The sequence below is a fragment of the Strix aluco genome, chromosome 13 (genome assembly GCF_031877795.1).
Source record: "Strix aluco isolate bStrAlu1 chromosome 13, bStrAlu1.hap1, whole genome shotgun sequence".
Taxonomy (NCBI): Eukaryota; Metazoa; Chordata; class Aves; order Strigiformes; family Strigidae; genus Strix; species Strix aluco.
This window is the reverse complement of record NC_133943.1, coordinates 20,466,546-20,483,778: the sequence shown is the minus strand read 5'-3', so window position 1 is coordinate 20,483,778 and position 17,233 is coordinate 20,466,546. Positions and strand designations below refer to the sequence as shown.

Here is a 17,233-nt window from a genome sequence, read left to right as displayed (position 1 = left end):
TCTCAAGTCTTTAAATTGCTCCAGAATTAAATTCTATTAAAATACACCGTTAGATGACTGACGTGGGATCTTATGGGTGTGAAGCCTATACTTTTATCACATTGTGTGGACTGGTGATAAGAATGCTCAGTAGCACTGATATGGTTTATCTTTCGGCAACGACTATTCGGTAGGAAAGGAAATAGCTGAGCACGTAAGACTGTGCCGACCCGTTTGATATTGTTGACTCTTCATATAAGCGCAGAAATACTGCGTCTCTGGGTGCATCCCGGGTGCTCACGGCAGTTAACACGACTGCGCGGGGCGAGGACACGTAGGTCCCTGTCGCTCTGGCGGGTGTCGTGTCTCCCACGTTGGTGCGGGTGATTTGCAGCCCTTCCACGACGCGCCCAGCCACGACAAGCAGCGGCGTAACAGACAATTAGCCGCAACGTTTCTGAGCCAGTTCTGCGGAGAGTCTTCTCGTTTCTCTTCATAAGCGAATCCACGCGTGGGCGCTGTTTTCCAGTCCGGTTTCTTCCCCAGTCATCGCCGTTCCTTCCACAGTCTCAGCCACAGGGCTCCTGGAGCTCCCTTCTCAAACTTCCTTGGCCCCTTCCCATCACACCGTGACTGCTGAGCAGTTGTGCGGGTGACAGCCGAAATTGCGGTAGTTTATCCGTATGGGCGCTCGAAACGTCGGAAAAACCGACGCGTCACGAGTTGTTGTTGACAGCAACAACCCCAAACGCGGGCAGACAGCCCGGCAAGTGGCTGTTTCTCGCCCAGACGCTGCCGGTACCGTGGTCCACGCGGTGCCGTGACCTGCCGGGCTGTTGCTGCGCGGGAACGGGAACCGCTGCAGCCCCCGGTGAACCAGCACGTCGCAGACTGGGATTCCCCTGCATCTGGCCGGTGGAAACAGGTACCGGGGAGCAAGCTGGGAGGTGGCGAGAGTAGGAGAGCGTATTAGACCGAGATTTCTACGATTTGTCGGGGAAGATGCCTGCTGGGACAGTGGTGGCGGTGGGGAGCAGGAGGACGATGCTCCTGGGAACCCCGCGGCAGGAGCTGCCCCGCGGGGTGACAGTGCTGCGGCCGGGGCGGCTGCTCGTAACTCGGCAGCACGAAATCCGCGTCGTTTTGCCGGCGACACTGCTTTGGTGGCACACAGAGGCGCGACGCCGTGGGATGTCAGGAAGGGACTCACCAAGCACTGGGGTGGGAGGGGCGGCCTCCCGAAGGTCCCGAGGGACAACTCGGAGCTGGCGCGTCGTGCCGGGGGTGGTTCTCCCCGGCGCCCTGCGCGCCCCCACCGACCCTCCCCATCTCTCATCCCGCCCGCCCCACCTCCCCTTGCTGCTCCCGCTGCCCCTTTCCAACGAGGTTTTCCCGGGGGACACTCTCCCCCGTTTCCATCTCGCCCCTTTTGGCGCCAGCCCCTCCTCCAACTCTTACACCTTCCTGCCCGCACACGTAGTCCCCGTGCCCGACCCACGCAGCCGCTGCCAGCGCTCTCCCAGCCCCGCTGCCCTTTTTAGCTGGGTTTCTCGCAGGGCTGTGCTCTCCCTTCAGGATCGACGGCTTGAGCCCCGCTGCCTTCGGGCCGGGGCGGTCGCGCTCGGTCCCGGCGGGGCTCGGCGGGCGGCGGCCCCGCGGCGGGGGCCCCGGCAGCCCTGCGCTCCGTGCAGTTATTGACCGGGACTCTGTGTGCCGCTGTCGGCCAATGATGGAGCGGGGGGGATCTGCCGGCCCGGCCCCGCTCGGAGCCGGGCTGAGGCGCAGACGGTCTCAGAGCGAGCCTGGGAGCGAGTCGCCGCCGAGCCCGCCGAGCGATGCCCGCCTCCCCGCCGGTCGCCGCTTCCCGGGGCGCGCTGGGCAGCGGCATGACGGGGCGAGCTGAGCATTTCTAGCCGGGGCGGGGGGGCGAAGCGGGGAGCGCGGCCGTCCTGTGCGATGAACGGCGTTGCTGTAAGGAGCCGCGGGGTGACGACGGGGCAGGTACTGAGCCTCTTGCTTTTGTTCGGCGTTTCCGACTGGGTTTCCGCCGCGATTCGCTATGCGATCCCCGAGGAGGCGCGGAGAGGCTCCGCGGTGGGGAACGTGGTAGCCGACCTGGCGCTGGACCTCGGGCGGCTGCCGGGTCGCCGGTTGCGGGTGGTGTCCGGCGGCACCAAGAAGTACTTCGGGGTGGACCTGGCGAGCGGCGCGCTGCTGGTGAGCGAGCGGATAGACCGGGAGGAGCTGTGCGGCGCGCTCTCTCCCTGCTCCCTCAGCTTTGAGATCGTGGTGGAAAACCCGCTGGAGCTGTACAGCGGCACCGTGGAGATCCAGGACATCAACGACAACGACCCGGTTTTTCCCAGCAGCCAGGCGAGGCTGGAAATCAGCGAGTCGGTGGCTGCCGGAGCGCGCTTCCCGCTAGAGAGCGCGCAAGACCCCGATGTGGGGATTAACTCTTTGCAGACCTACCAGCTCAGCGCCAACCCGCACTTCGCACTCGACGTGCAGACGAGGGTGGATGGCAGCAAGTACGCGGAGCTGGTGCTAGAGAAGGAGCTGGACAGGGAGGAGCAACGGGAGCTGCACCTCGTCTTGACTGCACTGGATGGAGGCAGCCCGCCGCGGTCAGCCCACGTGCAGATCCACATTGATGTTGTGGACGCCAACGATAACGCCCCAGTCTTCAACCAGTCCACTTACAAGGCAAGCGTGAGGGAGAACACGCCCAGTGGTACCCTGGTCGCCAGAATCAGTGCGTACGACCTGGATGATGGGCCCAATGGAGACATCATCTATTCCTTCAGCAGCCACACGCCCGCCAAGGTACGAGAACTCTTTGCTCTGGACTCAGCCACAGGGGAGTTGAGGGTCAAAGGACAGCTGGACTATGAGGAAACAAAGCTGTATGAGATTTACTTACAGGCTAAAGACAAGGGCGCTGTTCCTGGCGTAGCTCATTGCAAAGTGCTGGTGGAAGTTGTGGATGTGAACGACAACACTCCAGAGGTGACAGTGACTTCTGTGTACAGCCCTGTGCCTGAAGATGCAGCCCCAGGGACGGTCGTAGCTCTGCTGAGTGTAACGGACTTGGACTCCCATGACAACGGTCTGGTGAACTGCTTCATTTCCCCTGGGATCCCGTTCATGCTCAGCTCCTCCCTCAAAAATTACTACACATTGAAAACAAAAGCAGCTTTGGACCGGGAAAAGGCATCGGAGTATAACATCACTATCACAGCCAGGGACTCGGGCTCACCACCCTTGTCTGCAGTAAAACAGATCCTGGTGCAGGTGTCAGATGTCAACGACAATGCGCCCAAGTCTTCCCAGGACTCCTATGATGTGTATGTGCTGGAGAACAACATGCCTGGCATCCCCGTCCTTAACGTGAGTGCCACAGACCCGGACCTTGGGCGCAACGCCCATCTCTCCTATACCCTCTTGCAGGGTGACACCACTGTAGGCCACCTCTTCTCCATCAACCGGGACAATGGCACCCTCTACCTGCTCACCTCCCTGGACCACGAGGACCAGGTGGAGTTCAACATGATGGTGCAGGTCCAGGATGGCGGCTCTCCGCCTCTGGCCACCAATGTTTCAGTCAGTGTGTTTGTCACTGACCTCAATGACAATGCCCCAACTGTGCTGTACCCTCTCCCTAACACCACCGCCACCTATACTGATGTGGTGGCACCAGGCACTCCTGCCGGGCACATGGTCACCAAGGTGGTGGCGGTGGACGCGGATGCAGGGTACAATGCCTGGATCTCCTATACCCTGTTGCAGGCCACTGACCCCAGCCTCTTCTCAGTTGGGCTGCACAGCGGGGAGGTCTTCACGGCTCGCCAGCTCCGGGAGGATGACGCTCCCCAGCACACGTTAGTCATCCTGCTGAAAGACCATGGGGAGCCTGTGCTGTCCGCCAGTGCCACTGTCTCCATCTCTGTAGCCGAGATGGTCAAGGAGGTGTTCACTGACCTCTCTGATGTGGCACCTGCCAATGACCCCAGGAGGCATGTGACTTTCTATCTCATCCTGGCTGTGATTTTGGTGTCAGCAGCTTTCTTCATCACCATGTTGTCAGTGGGCATCTTCAAGTGCTACAAGTGGAGGCAGTCAAAGGAGCTGTTCAACAGCTCCAGGAACACCCTGTACAGGACACCAGGGCCCTTCCACCACATTGACGCCGTGCGGGGCGGCTTCACGCCACCCAACTTCTACCACCAGGTCTATCTTACCACAGACTCTCGCCAGAGTGATCTCCTGTGTAAAAAGCCCTTCACTTCCAGCCCCCTGGGCAGCCGACAGAGCACCATGAGGAATGGTGAACCAGGGCTGTACCACCAGATTGTGGGCACTGCCAGCCGTCTCCCCACACCTGCCGAGGTAATGTAGCTCCTTCCTTGGCACGTCCCAGTGCCAGGCAGAGCCGTGGTTCATTTGTGCCATACGCATACGGTAGCAGAATGGGGTTGGGGGGAATATCCAGTCGCCTCGTGCCTCTGAAGAGTGGTTAGCTATAGCTGAACAGGTCTTCTTTGGAGTCAAAGGAGCCGTTCTGAGTGTTGATGACGTTTGTACTGTGGTGAGCAGGATCAAGTGAGTCAGTTTGCTCAGGTTATTGAACATATGTCTTTCTGATGCAGTTTTGGATACGCCTTGTGTGAGTAACCGGTGAAGGCTGAGGTCAGCTTGCAAACACTTGCAAATCCTCGGCAGAAAGTTTGCTGCTAATGGTATTTCCTTCCCTTTGCAAAATGAGAGCTGAGGGGAGCACTTGTGGGGTCAGGCACTGGGAGAGGAACGTAGCCTCTCTGCATCATGCGCCGGTGTGGGCTGAGGAGGTGGTCGTAAAAATGGGGCTGGGAGCCACCAGATGCCAGTGGGGGACTGGGGTGTCACTTCCCACAGCGTAGCATGCAAACCTGAAGGATGATGCTGGTTCCTGCATTTGACAGACCGTGGCCACAGAGCAGTCCCTTCCGTCCGTGTCTCACCTCATGTTTGACTCCTGATGGTTCCGTTCCGGTTTTGTTCCTGTGGAAGTTTTGTGACGATGTTCATTTTGGGGTGGGGGGGTGGGATTGCAGACCACCCCAGTTGCTTGCAGAGCTCCACTGAGCTGGACTGTGCTCTAGGCAGGATGGTGAGTTCTCCACCCAGGTGTTGTTTTAACAACCCTGTTACAAGCCCTGCATGATTTGTAATATGCTATCCCCGGGTGTCTAATGTCCTGACTGAACAAACTGCAGTCAGGAAGGCATTTGTGCATGACAGGCAGCTTCTGTGCTTCTTCCCCAGTGAGAATTATGCAGCTTAATTTGAGAGCTTTCAATTACAGGAACGCTTCGATCTTCAGAGCTGAGGCTGGGTAGTGGATCCAGCAGAAGGGGGGTGATCTGATGGGTTTCCAAGGTGGTAGATGCTGGTAATGTGTCCATGGAGGCTGTGAGTAGGAGTGACCAGTTCCTCTGAGCAGAAGGAAGTGAGGTGCAGCGGAAGCTGCGCAGGGGTGTGGGGCTGCGTCTGCCGCCTGCTCACTGTGGCCAAATCACAGATGGAGGCAGAAACCTCTCAGAATTTTTTTCTTTTTTTTTTTTTTTTTCCTCTTGCGTCGCTGCTCAGACTCAGCACTTCTCATTTGTGGCAGGTGGAAATGGCTGCAGCAGCTGCAGAAGCAAGTGTTCCTCTGCATTGTGTGGGCTGTGCTACAGCTGGGGACAAGGATGTCCCCTCCACCAAAGGGTTCTGGCAAGATGCCTCTGGGGGTGGGGGCAGTAAATGATTTGAGAGTGGGAATGGAAGGAGGTGATAATGGGCAGGTGGTAAACCTAAGACCTAGCCATGGCTCCCCCCTACTCCCCAGTATACACTGGAAAGGCACTGGCAGTGAGAAACCAGCTGGGCTGGCACTGGGCCCTGGATTTTCAGTCTTTGTGGTCAAAGAAGATCCAGTCCAATGCCACGGACTGTGTCAAGCCTGCAAAGGCTTTACAACTCTTTGCTCTGCAGGGCAACAGCCAGACCCCAAAACTGATGCAGTAGGGAGGGTGCTGTCCCCATCTGTGGCAGGTGGCATGTCCTGCAGGATCTCCAGTGATCCCTCAGCTCCCTGGGTAGCCTGGGTCAGAGACTTTCTATAGGGTGAGCTCTGGCCCTCTGAAAGGGGGACATCTCCTTCTCTGTCCTAGACACCCCACACCTTTCCTGCCTTGCCACCGTCCCCATCCTGGGCTTTGGCAGACCCAAGCAACAGCAGGATTCCCCGTGTGAAGCCCGTCCCTTGCTCCAACCCCTTGGTGACTGAGCCACATTGGGACACTGAGTGGATTCTCTGAGATCATGTGGGCTTCACAGGGGCCTTCTGCCGAGGCAGCACAGCAGCACCAAACCCATTCCCAAGGGTGCAGCACCCTGTGTTGCCAGTGGCAATGTCTGTCACCCAGCTGTGCTATCCTGGGCCCTGCCTGGGATGGGGACAGGGCACATCCCAGAGTCAAGGTTACTGCGACAGCTTCCTGCTGGTGGCACCGTCGGAAGCCCTCGGGGAATGAGTCCGTCCGAGCAGGTATCGGGCTCTGGACGGTGGGGAATCCACTTGTCCAGCGTTTTGCTGCGTTGGCCCTTTAAGAAAGCCTTCTTCTCTTCCCCGGAGCAGGCAGTAGGTGGGACCCGGGCGATATTCTGCACCAATCGCGACGTTCCTTGCTCCGTCTCTCCCTGACTGGCAGCAGGCTTGTCCCGCCCCGTAGGTCCTGGAATGGTCAGGGAGGGGCTGCACCGGGGAGGGAGGCCCCTCGACGGCAGCACATCCACCGTCACTGTCCTCGCCCAGAAGGATGGTGTCCCTGCCACCGTCCACTGTGCCGGACATGGGTGCCCCCAGCCTCTCTCACCTATTCCCCAGGTCCCCTTGGTGCCCGGGTGGTGGGTACAGGCAGGGTCCCGGGCAGGAGCTGGCTCCCCTGCCTGCCACACCACTGTGAACCCCAGCCCCCGGGGTCTGCATGCACCCAAGGGGGGCCAGGGTGGCTTTTGAGTGCGCCAAGGATGGGACTCCAGGGCATGACTGCACAAGGCTTCTGCAGGGATGTGAACCAAGCTAAGACCCTGCAGCTTGCCACTCTCCTCTGGGACAGGGAGAGGGGGAAACTACTGCCCCACTCCTCTTCAGGGAGGCTGAGACCCCTGCTTTTGCCCTCCAGGAGATTGCTGGGCTGCAAAGCTGTGTCTGCCACAGAATTTCAATATGTGTGTCTGTCACATGGGAGACTCAGGCCTCCTTCCCAATCTAATGTCCCAACCTGATGTTGTGATCTGATGGTGGTCTAGTGGGCTTGTCGGCTGGTTCTGTGTGTTTGCAGTGACTTGGGTCCTGAGAAGGTTGACCCCTTCCTTATCCCAGGGTGAGGAAGGGGCATCCAGCCATGTGTGTGTGTGTGTGTGTAGCAATTGCATTCTAGTTTTGAGTGGCTCACCCATCTCTGCCTTCCCACATTCTGCCTCCAACATCCATGGAGGGCTGGCAGGGGTGGGCATCCCTGTCTTGGTGCGAGCTCTCCTGGCTGATGGTGGTACTGGTGGCAGTGATGCCTCACTTACAGAGGCAATTCTGGGGTCCGGGCAGTAGCCAAAGCATTAGCTGGAGGGGAGAAAAGGGGTGGGAGAAGAGCCCCTGGCACCTCAGGGCTCTAACAAGCACCTTTTCATCAGGCATGAAAAGTCCCTTGGCCCGCGTTCATGACAGCTGCCCTTTGTCTGTGGGCATGATGTGAAGCCACCATTGAGGAAGGGGGAGAGCACAGGGAGGGCTTGTACCTAGCTTCCAGGCTGCCAGGACGTGCAGTTTCCCTGCGAACGGGAAGGGAGCTGTTGGAGCAAGTGACTCAGGCTGGCGGAGGGGAGGCCGGGGGTGGCAGCCCCGCTGATGCCGGCTCGGGCCCCGCTTCCCGCACCTCCGTGAAGCCACCACTGGCCGAGAGGGGACGGAGCTCTCGGCCAATTGGGCGCTGATCTGAAGCGGGGGGGGGGAATCTGCTTCTCCCCCCCCCCCCCTTCCACCTCCGCGCTGGGGCTGTGATTCAGTTCCCCTCCCCCAGCCCACCCCCTCTGCTCGGAGGCTGACAGCCGGAGCCGCAGCTTGCTGGAGCCCAGGAGCTGTTTTCCAAGCCGTGGAAGAGAGACCCAGGGATTTTTTGCAGTTCCCCAGCGCCTGCTGCGTCCCGGGCCGGACGCGCACGGACATGGAGAGAGTCAGCCTCCAGCGACCCGCCTGGAAATGGCAAGTACTGAGTTTGTTTTTGCTCTGCGGCTGGGGCTGGGTCTCCGGGCAGATCCACTACTCGGTGGTCGAGGAGTCGGAGGTGGGAACCGTGGTGGGGAACGTGGCCCGGGACCTGGGCTTGAAGGTGGAGGAGCTGCCGGGTCGCAGGCTGCGCCTGGGCTCAGAGGAGAGCCTGCGCCACTTCGCCGTGCGCCTGGACAGTGGTGCGCTGGTGGTGAGCCAGCAGCTGGACCGGGAGCGTCTGTGCGGAGCAGCTGCCAGCTGCGTGCTGTCGGTGCAGGTGGTGACAGAGAATCCCCTGCAGCTCTTCCGCCTGGAAGTGGAGATCCTGGACCTGAACGACAACTCCCCGAGCTTCCCCACCACTCACCGCACCCTGCGTGTTGCCGAGTCTGCCACAGTGGCTGCACGCTTCCCCCTGGAGAGCGCGCAGGACCCCGATGTGGGCACCAATACCGTGGGGTCCTACTGGCTGAGCCCTAACTCCCACTTTTCCCTGGACGTCAAACAGCAGCAGGATGGCAAACTCTTCCCGGAGCTGGTGCTGGAGCGTGCCCTGGACCGGGAAGAGCAGCCAGAACTGCAGCTGGTGCTGACGGCCGTGGATGGGGGAAGCCCAGCCCGCTCAGGCACAGTGCAGATAACAGTCCTGGTCCTGGATGTCAATGACAATGCACCCACCTTTGACCGTGCCACGTACAAGGTGCAAGTCCCGGAAAACACGCCTGTGGGGGCCCTGCTCCTCCGGCTCAATGCGTCTGACCCTGATGAGGGGCCCAATGGGGAGACGCAGTACTCCTTTGGGGTTCACACCTCCGACTTGGTCCGGAGGCTCTTCACCCTGGATCCCCACAGTGGTGAGGTCCGGGTGAGTGGGGCCCTGGACTTTGAGGAATCACCTTTCTATGAGATCTATGTGCGAGCCCATGATGGAGGGGTCCCGGAGATGGAGGGCCACTGTGTACTGCGGGTGGAAGTGGCAGACACCAATGACAATCCCCCAGAGGTGCTGCTCACCTCCCTGCTGAACCCGGTGCCAGAAGACACCCCACCAGAGACCGTTGTGGGGCTCTTCAACATACGGGACCGAGACTCGGGGGCCAATGGGGATGTGAGCTTGGAGATCTCCCCCGATGTGCCTTTTGCCATCAGGTCCCTTCAGAACCATTTCTCCCTGGTCACACGGGACAGCCTGGACCGAGAGTCCACCTCACAGTACATAGTGGAGCTGATTGCCCAGGATGGTGGATCTCCTGCCCTCACCACGACCCTCACGCTGCTCCTCAACATATCTGATGTGAATGACAACCCACCACACTTCTTGCAGCCCTCCTATGATGCCTTCCTCCTGGAGAACAACCCACCTGGCTCTCTGCTGTGCACTGTCTCTGCCTCAGACCCTGATGATGGGGATAATTCCCGGCTTGTTTACTCCATAGAGAGTGGCCAAGTGCAGGGTGCCCCCATCTCTTCCTTTGTCCATATCAACCCTGACAATGGCAACCTCTATGCTCAGCGCACCTTCGACTTTGAGCTGCTGCAGGTTCTGCCTGTCTCTGTGGCTGTGCGGGACTCGGGGTCCCCCCCGCTCCATGCCAACGTTACTGTCTACATCTTTGTGTTGGACCAGAATGACCACCCCCCCACCATCCTGCACCCTACCAGCGACAGCGACATCCCAGCACCACAGAGGGTCCCGCTGTCTGCTCCAGCAGGCTACCTGGTCACCAAGGTGACAGCAGTGGATGCGGATGCTGGGCACAATGCCTGGCTCTCATACCACCTGCTGCCACAGTCCACCGACCCCTCCTTGTTCCACGTGTCACTGTACACCGGGGAGGTGCGGACGACGCGTGCCCTCCGGGACACTGACATGGCAACACAGCAGCTCATTGTCCAGGTGACGGACAATGGTGACCCCCCACTCTCCACCACTGTCACCATCACCGTGGCCCTGGAGGAGGCAGCCCTGGAGGAGAGCTACAAGCCTCGGGATTTCCTGGCTGGTGCCAAGGAGAAGCCGGACCTGACCCTCTACCTGATCATCGCGCTGGCAGCTGTTAGCACCGTGGCGCTCGCTACCGTCACTGTCCTGGCTGCCCGGTGCCTCCGCCGCAGAGGCCGTGCCGCCGCCTCGCCCTGCTGCTGCTGCTGGCTCAGCGAGTCGCCCTCCCGGGACTTCTTCAAGCACTCCAGCCCCAAGCTCCAGCTCAGCTCCGACGGCACCCTTAAGTACATGGAAGTCACCCTGCGACCCACCGACTCCCAGTCCCAGTGCTACAGCACCTGCTTCTCCCCCGGCTCCGACCGGAGCGACTTCACCTTCCTGCGGCCTTGCCCACCCCCCGCGACCCTACCGAGGGCAACCGGGGCTTTCCTCCCCGCTACCGGTACTCTGCGGGACCCCGGCCAGGTGAGAGCCTAGGAGCAGGGGAAGGCGGTGCCGGTGCGGGGCTCGCCGGGCGGCCGGGCCGCGCCTTCCTTCCCCTCCCCGCCCCCGCCATCCCCGGGGTCGCCCTCGCTGCCCCGGCCCGGCGCGGGGGATGCGCGGGGGATGCGCGGGGGGCGCGGAGCCGCCGCCGCCGCCGCGCGGGGAAGCGCCGCGCAGGTTCGCGCCGCGCGGCAACAGGCGGCGGCTGGCGATTGGCGCCGGTGTTGCTGTCCGGGGGAAGCAGCGCGCCCATTGGAGGAGCCGCGCGGCCTCGCAGCCAATGGCGAGGCGGCTGCGCGGAGCCCCGCGCCCCTCCCGCGCCCGACCGCGTCCGCCCCAAACAATGAATGGGAGCGGCGAGCGCTGAGCGCGGCCCCGCAGCGCGGAGGGCATCGCTCCCCGGCCGCCCACCCGGCAAGGATGCCGAGGGCAGGGAAGGCGGGCCGGGCCCTGGGGCTGCCGCCTGTCTTCTCTTTCTGTTTGTTCTTGCACAGCTCCTCTGCCCAGATCCGGTACAGCATCCCCGAGGAGCTCACCCGGGGCGCCTTCGTGGGCAATATCGCGAAGGACCTGGGCACCGATGTGGCGAAACTGGCGGCAGCTAATCTGCAGGTACTGTCCGATTCGGATTCCCAGTACTTCTCGGTCAATGTGAACACCGGTGTTATCATGGTCAGCGAGCGGATAGACCGGGAGCAGCTCTGCGGGCAGAACCCCCGCTGCTTCCTCCACCTGAAACTTGCCATCGAGAACCCAGTGGAGTTTTACCGCATTGAGGTGGAGATCCTGGATATCAATGACAACCCCCCGGAGTTCCCCAGTGACGAGGTTTCCTTGCGCATCTATGAGCTGGCGTCCCTGGGTGCCCGCTTTCCCATCCAGCCTGCCCAGGACCCCGACGTGGGCACCAACACCTTGCAGACCTATCACCTGAGTGCCAATGAGAACTTCAACCTCAACGTGAAGGCACGCACTGATGGTGGGAAGTTCCCTGAGCTGGTGCTGGAGAGGGCCCTGGACCGGGAACTCAGAGCTTTCCATCACCTGGTGCTGACTGCTGAAGATGGGGGCTCTCCCCCCCAGTCCAGCAAGATACGCATCACTATTCAGGTCCTGGATGCCAATGACAACCACCCAGTCTTTGACAGACCATCGTATGGAGCCCGCTTGGTGGAGAACTCACCACTGGGAACCCTCGTGGTGAAGTTAAACGCCACCGATGTGGATGAAGGGCCCAATGGAGACATCCGCTACTCCCTCAGCAGCCACAACTCAGCTGCCCTGCGCCAGATCTTTGCCATCGATGAGCAAACTGGGGAGATTCGTGTCCAGGGCAACCTGGACTTCGAGGAGGCGACGGTGTATGAGATCGAAGTGGAGGCCAAAGACATGGGGTCACCCACAATGGAGGAGCACTGCAGTGTGGTGGTGGAAATCACTGATGTGAATGACAATGCCCCTGAGGTCATTCTCACCTCCTTCTCCAGCTCCCTGAGCGAGGACGCACCCCCGGGCACAGTGGTGGCCGTGATACACGTCAGAGACAGGGACTCTGGTGAGCAGGGCAGGGTCCAATGTCACGTCTCTCCAGACCTTCCCTTCCAGCTGCGTAAGGACTATGAGCACCAGTATTCGCTGCTAACCAGCACCCGTTTGGACCGGGAGCATGTTGCCTACTACAATGTCACCATCTCTGCCTCAGACCTGGGCAGTCCCCCGCTCTCCCGCCACACCACCTTGCCAATCGCCCTGGCAGATGTCAATGACAACGCGCCCCAGTTTGAGCAAGCATCCTACGAAGTGCTGGTGGCAGAAAACAACCCAGTGGGCAGCGTGCTGGTCACAGTTTCTGCTGCCGACCCTGACTCGGAGCAGAATTCCCGCCTCTCCTATTCCATCCTGCGAGCTGGTGGGACAGATCCAGGCCTGGATCCGACTCGCTACCTCTCCATACATCCCACAAGTGGGCAGATCTCTGCCAAACTCCCCTTTGACTATGAGCAAACCACCTATCTCCAGTTCCATGTGGAGGTCTCTGATGGTGGCTCCCCGGCCCTGAGGAACAGGACGCTGGTTCACGTTTTTATAGTGGACCAGAACGACAATGCCCCACGGGTGCATTTCCCCAGGGCCGGGGAGGACTCCGCTACCCAGTTCCGAATCTCCCCCTCCACCGCCCCTCCTGCTCTCATCACCAAGGTGGTGGCAATAGATGCGGACTCGGGGCGCAATGCCTGGCTCTCCTACCACCTCGTGGAAGCCACAGACCCGGGGCTTTTCAGCGTGGCCCTGCGCTCCGGGGAGATCCGGATCATGCGGGCCCTGCAGGAGACGGATGCCTCTGCGCACGAACTGCTGGTGGTGGTCCGGGATGCCGGGGAGCCCCCACTCTCCACAGCCGTCACACTGGTGGTGCTGGTGGAGGAGAGGGGCCCAGAGGCCTTGCAGGGCTCCGAGGCTCGGGCCACTGACGGTGGGGGCTTGCCCACAGTTACGCTTTATCTGATCGTGTCCCTAGCGCTCATCTCCACCGTCTCACTGGTGGGACTGGCAGTGCTGGGCGTGCGGTGCCTCCGGCGGGGCTCTGCGCCTGCCAACCAGGGCTGCTGCGTGGAGAGCGTCCACACGCTTCAGCCCCCTCCCAGCCACATTTTTGGGCACTTGCACTATGAGCCTAAGCAAGGGGACACGGTGATGGGCGTCCAGGTGACAGCCACGGCACCCCCTGCCCCGCGTTACCGCTCCTGCTTTTCGCCGGTCTCGGATATCAGCGAGTTCATGTTTGTGAAACCCTCGGCGGGTCCAGCCGGGGCCAACCCGCCGGATCCCACCCTGTGCAGCGAGGTGAGCTCGGGAGCGTGTCCCCCAGCCTGGCCGCAGCCCCGGCGTCTGCGGGGCTCGGCACCGGAGCGGCTCGGGGTGCGGCACCCCCAGCCGGCTGTGGGGAGGGGGTGCCGCCGGTGCCGGCTCCCAGCAGCCGGGCGGGGCGGGGAGGGGCGGAGCGGGGGTTCCCGCTGCCGGGAGTCCCCGGCGCCCTCCCGGCGCTGCGGGGGCGGAGTGGCGGCGGCGGGGCGCGGGGGGGGGGCGGTTACGCCGTGCGTATTTTGGGGAAGGCGGCGGCGGAGGGAGAGGAGGAGGAGGAGGGAGAAAAAAGGAGGAGGAGGCGGAGGAGGGAGCTGTGGAGAGACGTAAAACTGTCACTAGGTCCATCCCCTCCGCTCGCCGACTTTGTGTGTCTTTGCGTGCCGAGGAGCGGCTCAGCCGGCCGGGCTGCGATCGCCCTCCCCCCCCCCCCCCCCGCCCCCTCCATCCCTCCCCGCCCGGCTCCGGCGGCTCCGGCGGCGGCTTCCTCCCTGCAAAACCCGCTCGGACCCCCCCGGGGCGCGGGGGTTCCGGCGCGGCGGCGGCTGCCGGGGCCGGCAGCGGGGGCGGGGAGGCGGGGGAGGCTGCGCGGAGCCGCCGCCGCTCCGCTCCGCGCTGCTCCGCTCTCACACCCGGCACGGGATGCTCGGGGGACGGAGTTTGCCATGGCAGCTCCCGCTGCTGCTCGCAGCCCTCTCCTGCTTGCCGGCTCCCAGCAGCTCCCAGCTCCTCTACTCCGTGCCCGAGGACCGAGAGCCGGGCTCCTCGGTGGGCGACCTGGCCAAGGACCTGGGGCTGGAGGTGCGGAGCCTGGCCGCCCGCAACCTGCGCCTGGTGAGCGAGGGTGGGCAGCGGCACTTCCAGGTGGACCTGGCGGCGGGCGTGCTGCTCCTGGACAGCAGGCTGGACCGGGAGGCTCTGTGCGGGCAGAGCCCCACGTGCTCCCTGCACCTCCAACTCGTCATGGAGAATCCCCTCCAGCTCCACCGCGTCGAGGTGGACGTCCTCGACGTGAACGACAACGCGCCCCAGTTCCCCAAGCCGGAGGTGGTCTTGGAGATCACTGAGGTAGCCAACCCTGGGACTCGGCTACCCCTGGAGGTAGCAGAAGACCCGGATATGGGCTCCAATTCCATCTCCACCTATGAGCTGAGCCCCAGCGAGCATTTCGCCCTGAGTATCAACGTGAGAGGAGATGGTGTTAAAATGCCTGAGATTGTACTTGAAAAAGCACTGGATAGAGAGAAAGTGGCTGTTCATCACCTAACACTGACAGCCCTGGATGGAGGGAATCCAGTGAAATCTGGCACTGCCAGGGTTACCATCCATGTCCTGGATGCAAATGACAACCCTCCTGTCTGTGACCCACCCATATCCAAGGTACATTTGGAGGAGAACGTGCCAGTGGGCACTCTGGTCACCAAGCTGAATGTCACTGACCTGGATGAAGGTCCCAACGGGGACGTGGAATATTCTTTCAAAACTAGCAATAATGCACCTGGTAAATTCACCAAGCTGTTCTCCTTAGACCCCCGGACAGGGGAGATCAGAACCAAAGCCCCGCTGGATTATGAGGAATCCAGTGCTTACGAGATTGCGGTTCGAGCCAGGGACAAGGGTTCCCCAGCCATGGAAGGACACTGTCACCTGCGAGTGGAATTAATCGATATCAATGATAACAGCCCAGAGATCATGCTGACCTCTCTCTCCAGCCCAGTGCAGGAGGATGCAACCCCAGGCACTGTGATTGCCCTCATTGGTGTGAAGGACAATGATTCTGGTGACAACGGGCAGGTCCGTCTGCAGATAGCGAAGGAGCTCCCATTTAAATTGGTGTCATCTTTTAAAGAGCACTTCTCGCTGGTCACAAATGGTCCCCTTGATCGGGAGAAGGCCAGTGGATACAACATCACGGTGAAGGCTGTGGATTCAGGGTCCCCACAGAGGGCCACACAAAAAACCTTTTACCTCCGAATTGCTGACGTGAATGATAATGCACCGAATTTCTCCAGCCCTTTTGATACAGCCCATGTTCAGGAAAACTCCTTTCCTGGAACTTCCGTTTTTTCGGTGTCAGCATCTGATCCTGACGAGGGTAGCAACGCCAAGCTGTCTTACTCCATCCTGGACAATGGGATGCAGGATGTACCCATCTCAACCTACTTCAGGATAGACCAGGACAACGGCACCATCTACACCATGCGGGCTCTGGACTACGAGCAAGACAAGGTGTTCCAGGTGCCTGTGGAGGTGAAGGATGCTGGGTCTCCTGCGCTGAGTAGCACTGCTGTGGTCCACGTGTTCGTCCTGGATGAGAACGACAATGCCCCCACCATTGTCTACCCATCCGTCCCCAAGGGCTCTGCCTTCCACCAAACCATCCCGGTCTTGGCAGAACCTGGCTATCTGGTCACCAAAATTGTAGCTGTTGATGCTGATAGTGGCCATAATGCCTGGCTGTCCTACCAGCTGCAGGAGAATGCAGAGGTTTTGCCTTTCCAAGTGGAACGCCGCTCTGGAGAGATAAGGGTTGCACAGGCTCTTAGGGAGTCAGAAGATCCCCACAGGCTGGTGGTTGAAGTGAGGGACAATGGGACACCGTCCCTCTCGGCCTCCGTGGTAATAGTCATTTCTCCAGAGGAAAACAGTGTTCAGGACTTCGCCAAGTCCTTGGACCTCCCCAAATCTTCTCCCCAGGATACCAACCTAACGCTTTACCTCATCATCTCCTTGGTGTCCATTTCTCTTGTGTCCTGCGTGATGTTTGCTGTGGTGGCTGCCCGGTGTCTCAAAGCTGGCACTGCCAGCTGGACCTTTGCGGATTGCTGCCGAGGGACTGGCCGCAAGCCTGCCTCCCATTTCCGTGGGCAGATGAAGCCAGATGGCTTCATCAAGTACCTGGACGTGGGAGGAGCGGGCTTGACCTCCCAGGCACAGAATTACACCTCTTGTTTCTCACCCATGTCTGACCAGAGCGATTTCCTCTTTGTAAAACCTTTCAGCCATTCTAGCACTGCGGAGACCATGGCTGCCTACGAGCAGGTGACCAGCACCTTAGCGAGTCCCTGTGACGGGGTAAGAGGAGGGTGTTTCTTACTGTCCTGTCCGCTAAGCGCAATGGTCCATAATATCTGGGCCAGCTGGCTGTTCTCTGTCTGTCCTTCCACCTAAGAAGGTGGCTTCAGGGCACGTGTGTCACTGTCACCTCCTGGGAGGTGGCAGGTGAAAGCTTTGGCTCGGCTTGATGGAGGTGGGGGAAGGGGCTGGGCGGCACTATAAAGTCAAAGACTGTGTGTTTGTGGAAGTGGAGAGTTTTCCCTTGGCCCCGTTCATATTCTTTTATTTTTTAAAGTGATTCTTAACATGGTCAGGAACATATTTTCTGGGTGTTTAACTTCTTGATTCTGCGTGGCATACGAACTGCGATGTGGGAGGATGTTATCTGAAAGCAAAGTTGTCAGTGTTTCTTTTACTCTATTTTAGAGGTGCTTCGTAGAAATTTCTCATTTCTTAACTCCCGAGTGTTATTAATTACGATTTGCCCTGACAAGGGATCATTTTCCAGCTTGGTCATTTTAAGCCAGGGGCTGAATTCACTATTCATCACTGAACGTAGTGACATTTTTCACAAAGATCCTGGTGACCTTACATGCCCTTGGGCTTGCAGAGACCTA

The 17,233-nt window shown here is 60.3% G+C and overlaps 1 protein-coding gene across 12 annotated transcripts in view; it reads left to right on the top strand.

The window, feature by feature from the left end:
• The window catches only part of LOC141929469 (protocadherin gamma-A4-like), a 56,334-nt gene that overhangs the window by 15,260 nt on the left and 23,841 nt on the right, over window positions 1–17,233 (top strand). For 2 of the 12 annotated variants that reach the window (XM_074838950.1, XM_074838949.1), the window contains exon 1: window positions 11,330–13,541. The exons of 4 other annotated variants lie outside the window; for them this stretch is intronic. In XM_074838950.1, coding sequence (XP_074695051.1) covers window positions 11,367–13,541 — 2,175 coding nt within the window. In that variant the 5' untranslated portion in view covers window positions 11,330–11,366. Of the gene's footprint in view, window positions 1–1,672; window positions 4,369–7,824; window positions 8,264–10,718; window positions 11,310–11,329; window positions 13,542–13,909; window positions 15,810–16,039; window positions 16,635–17,233 lie in introns of those variants that run through there. 6 more of the 12 variants (XM_074838957.1, XM_074838948.1, XM_074838958.1 and 3 more) reach the window with 6 other exon arrangements.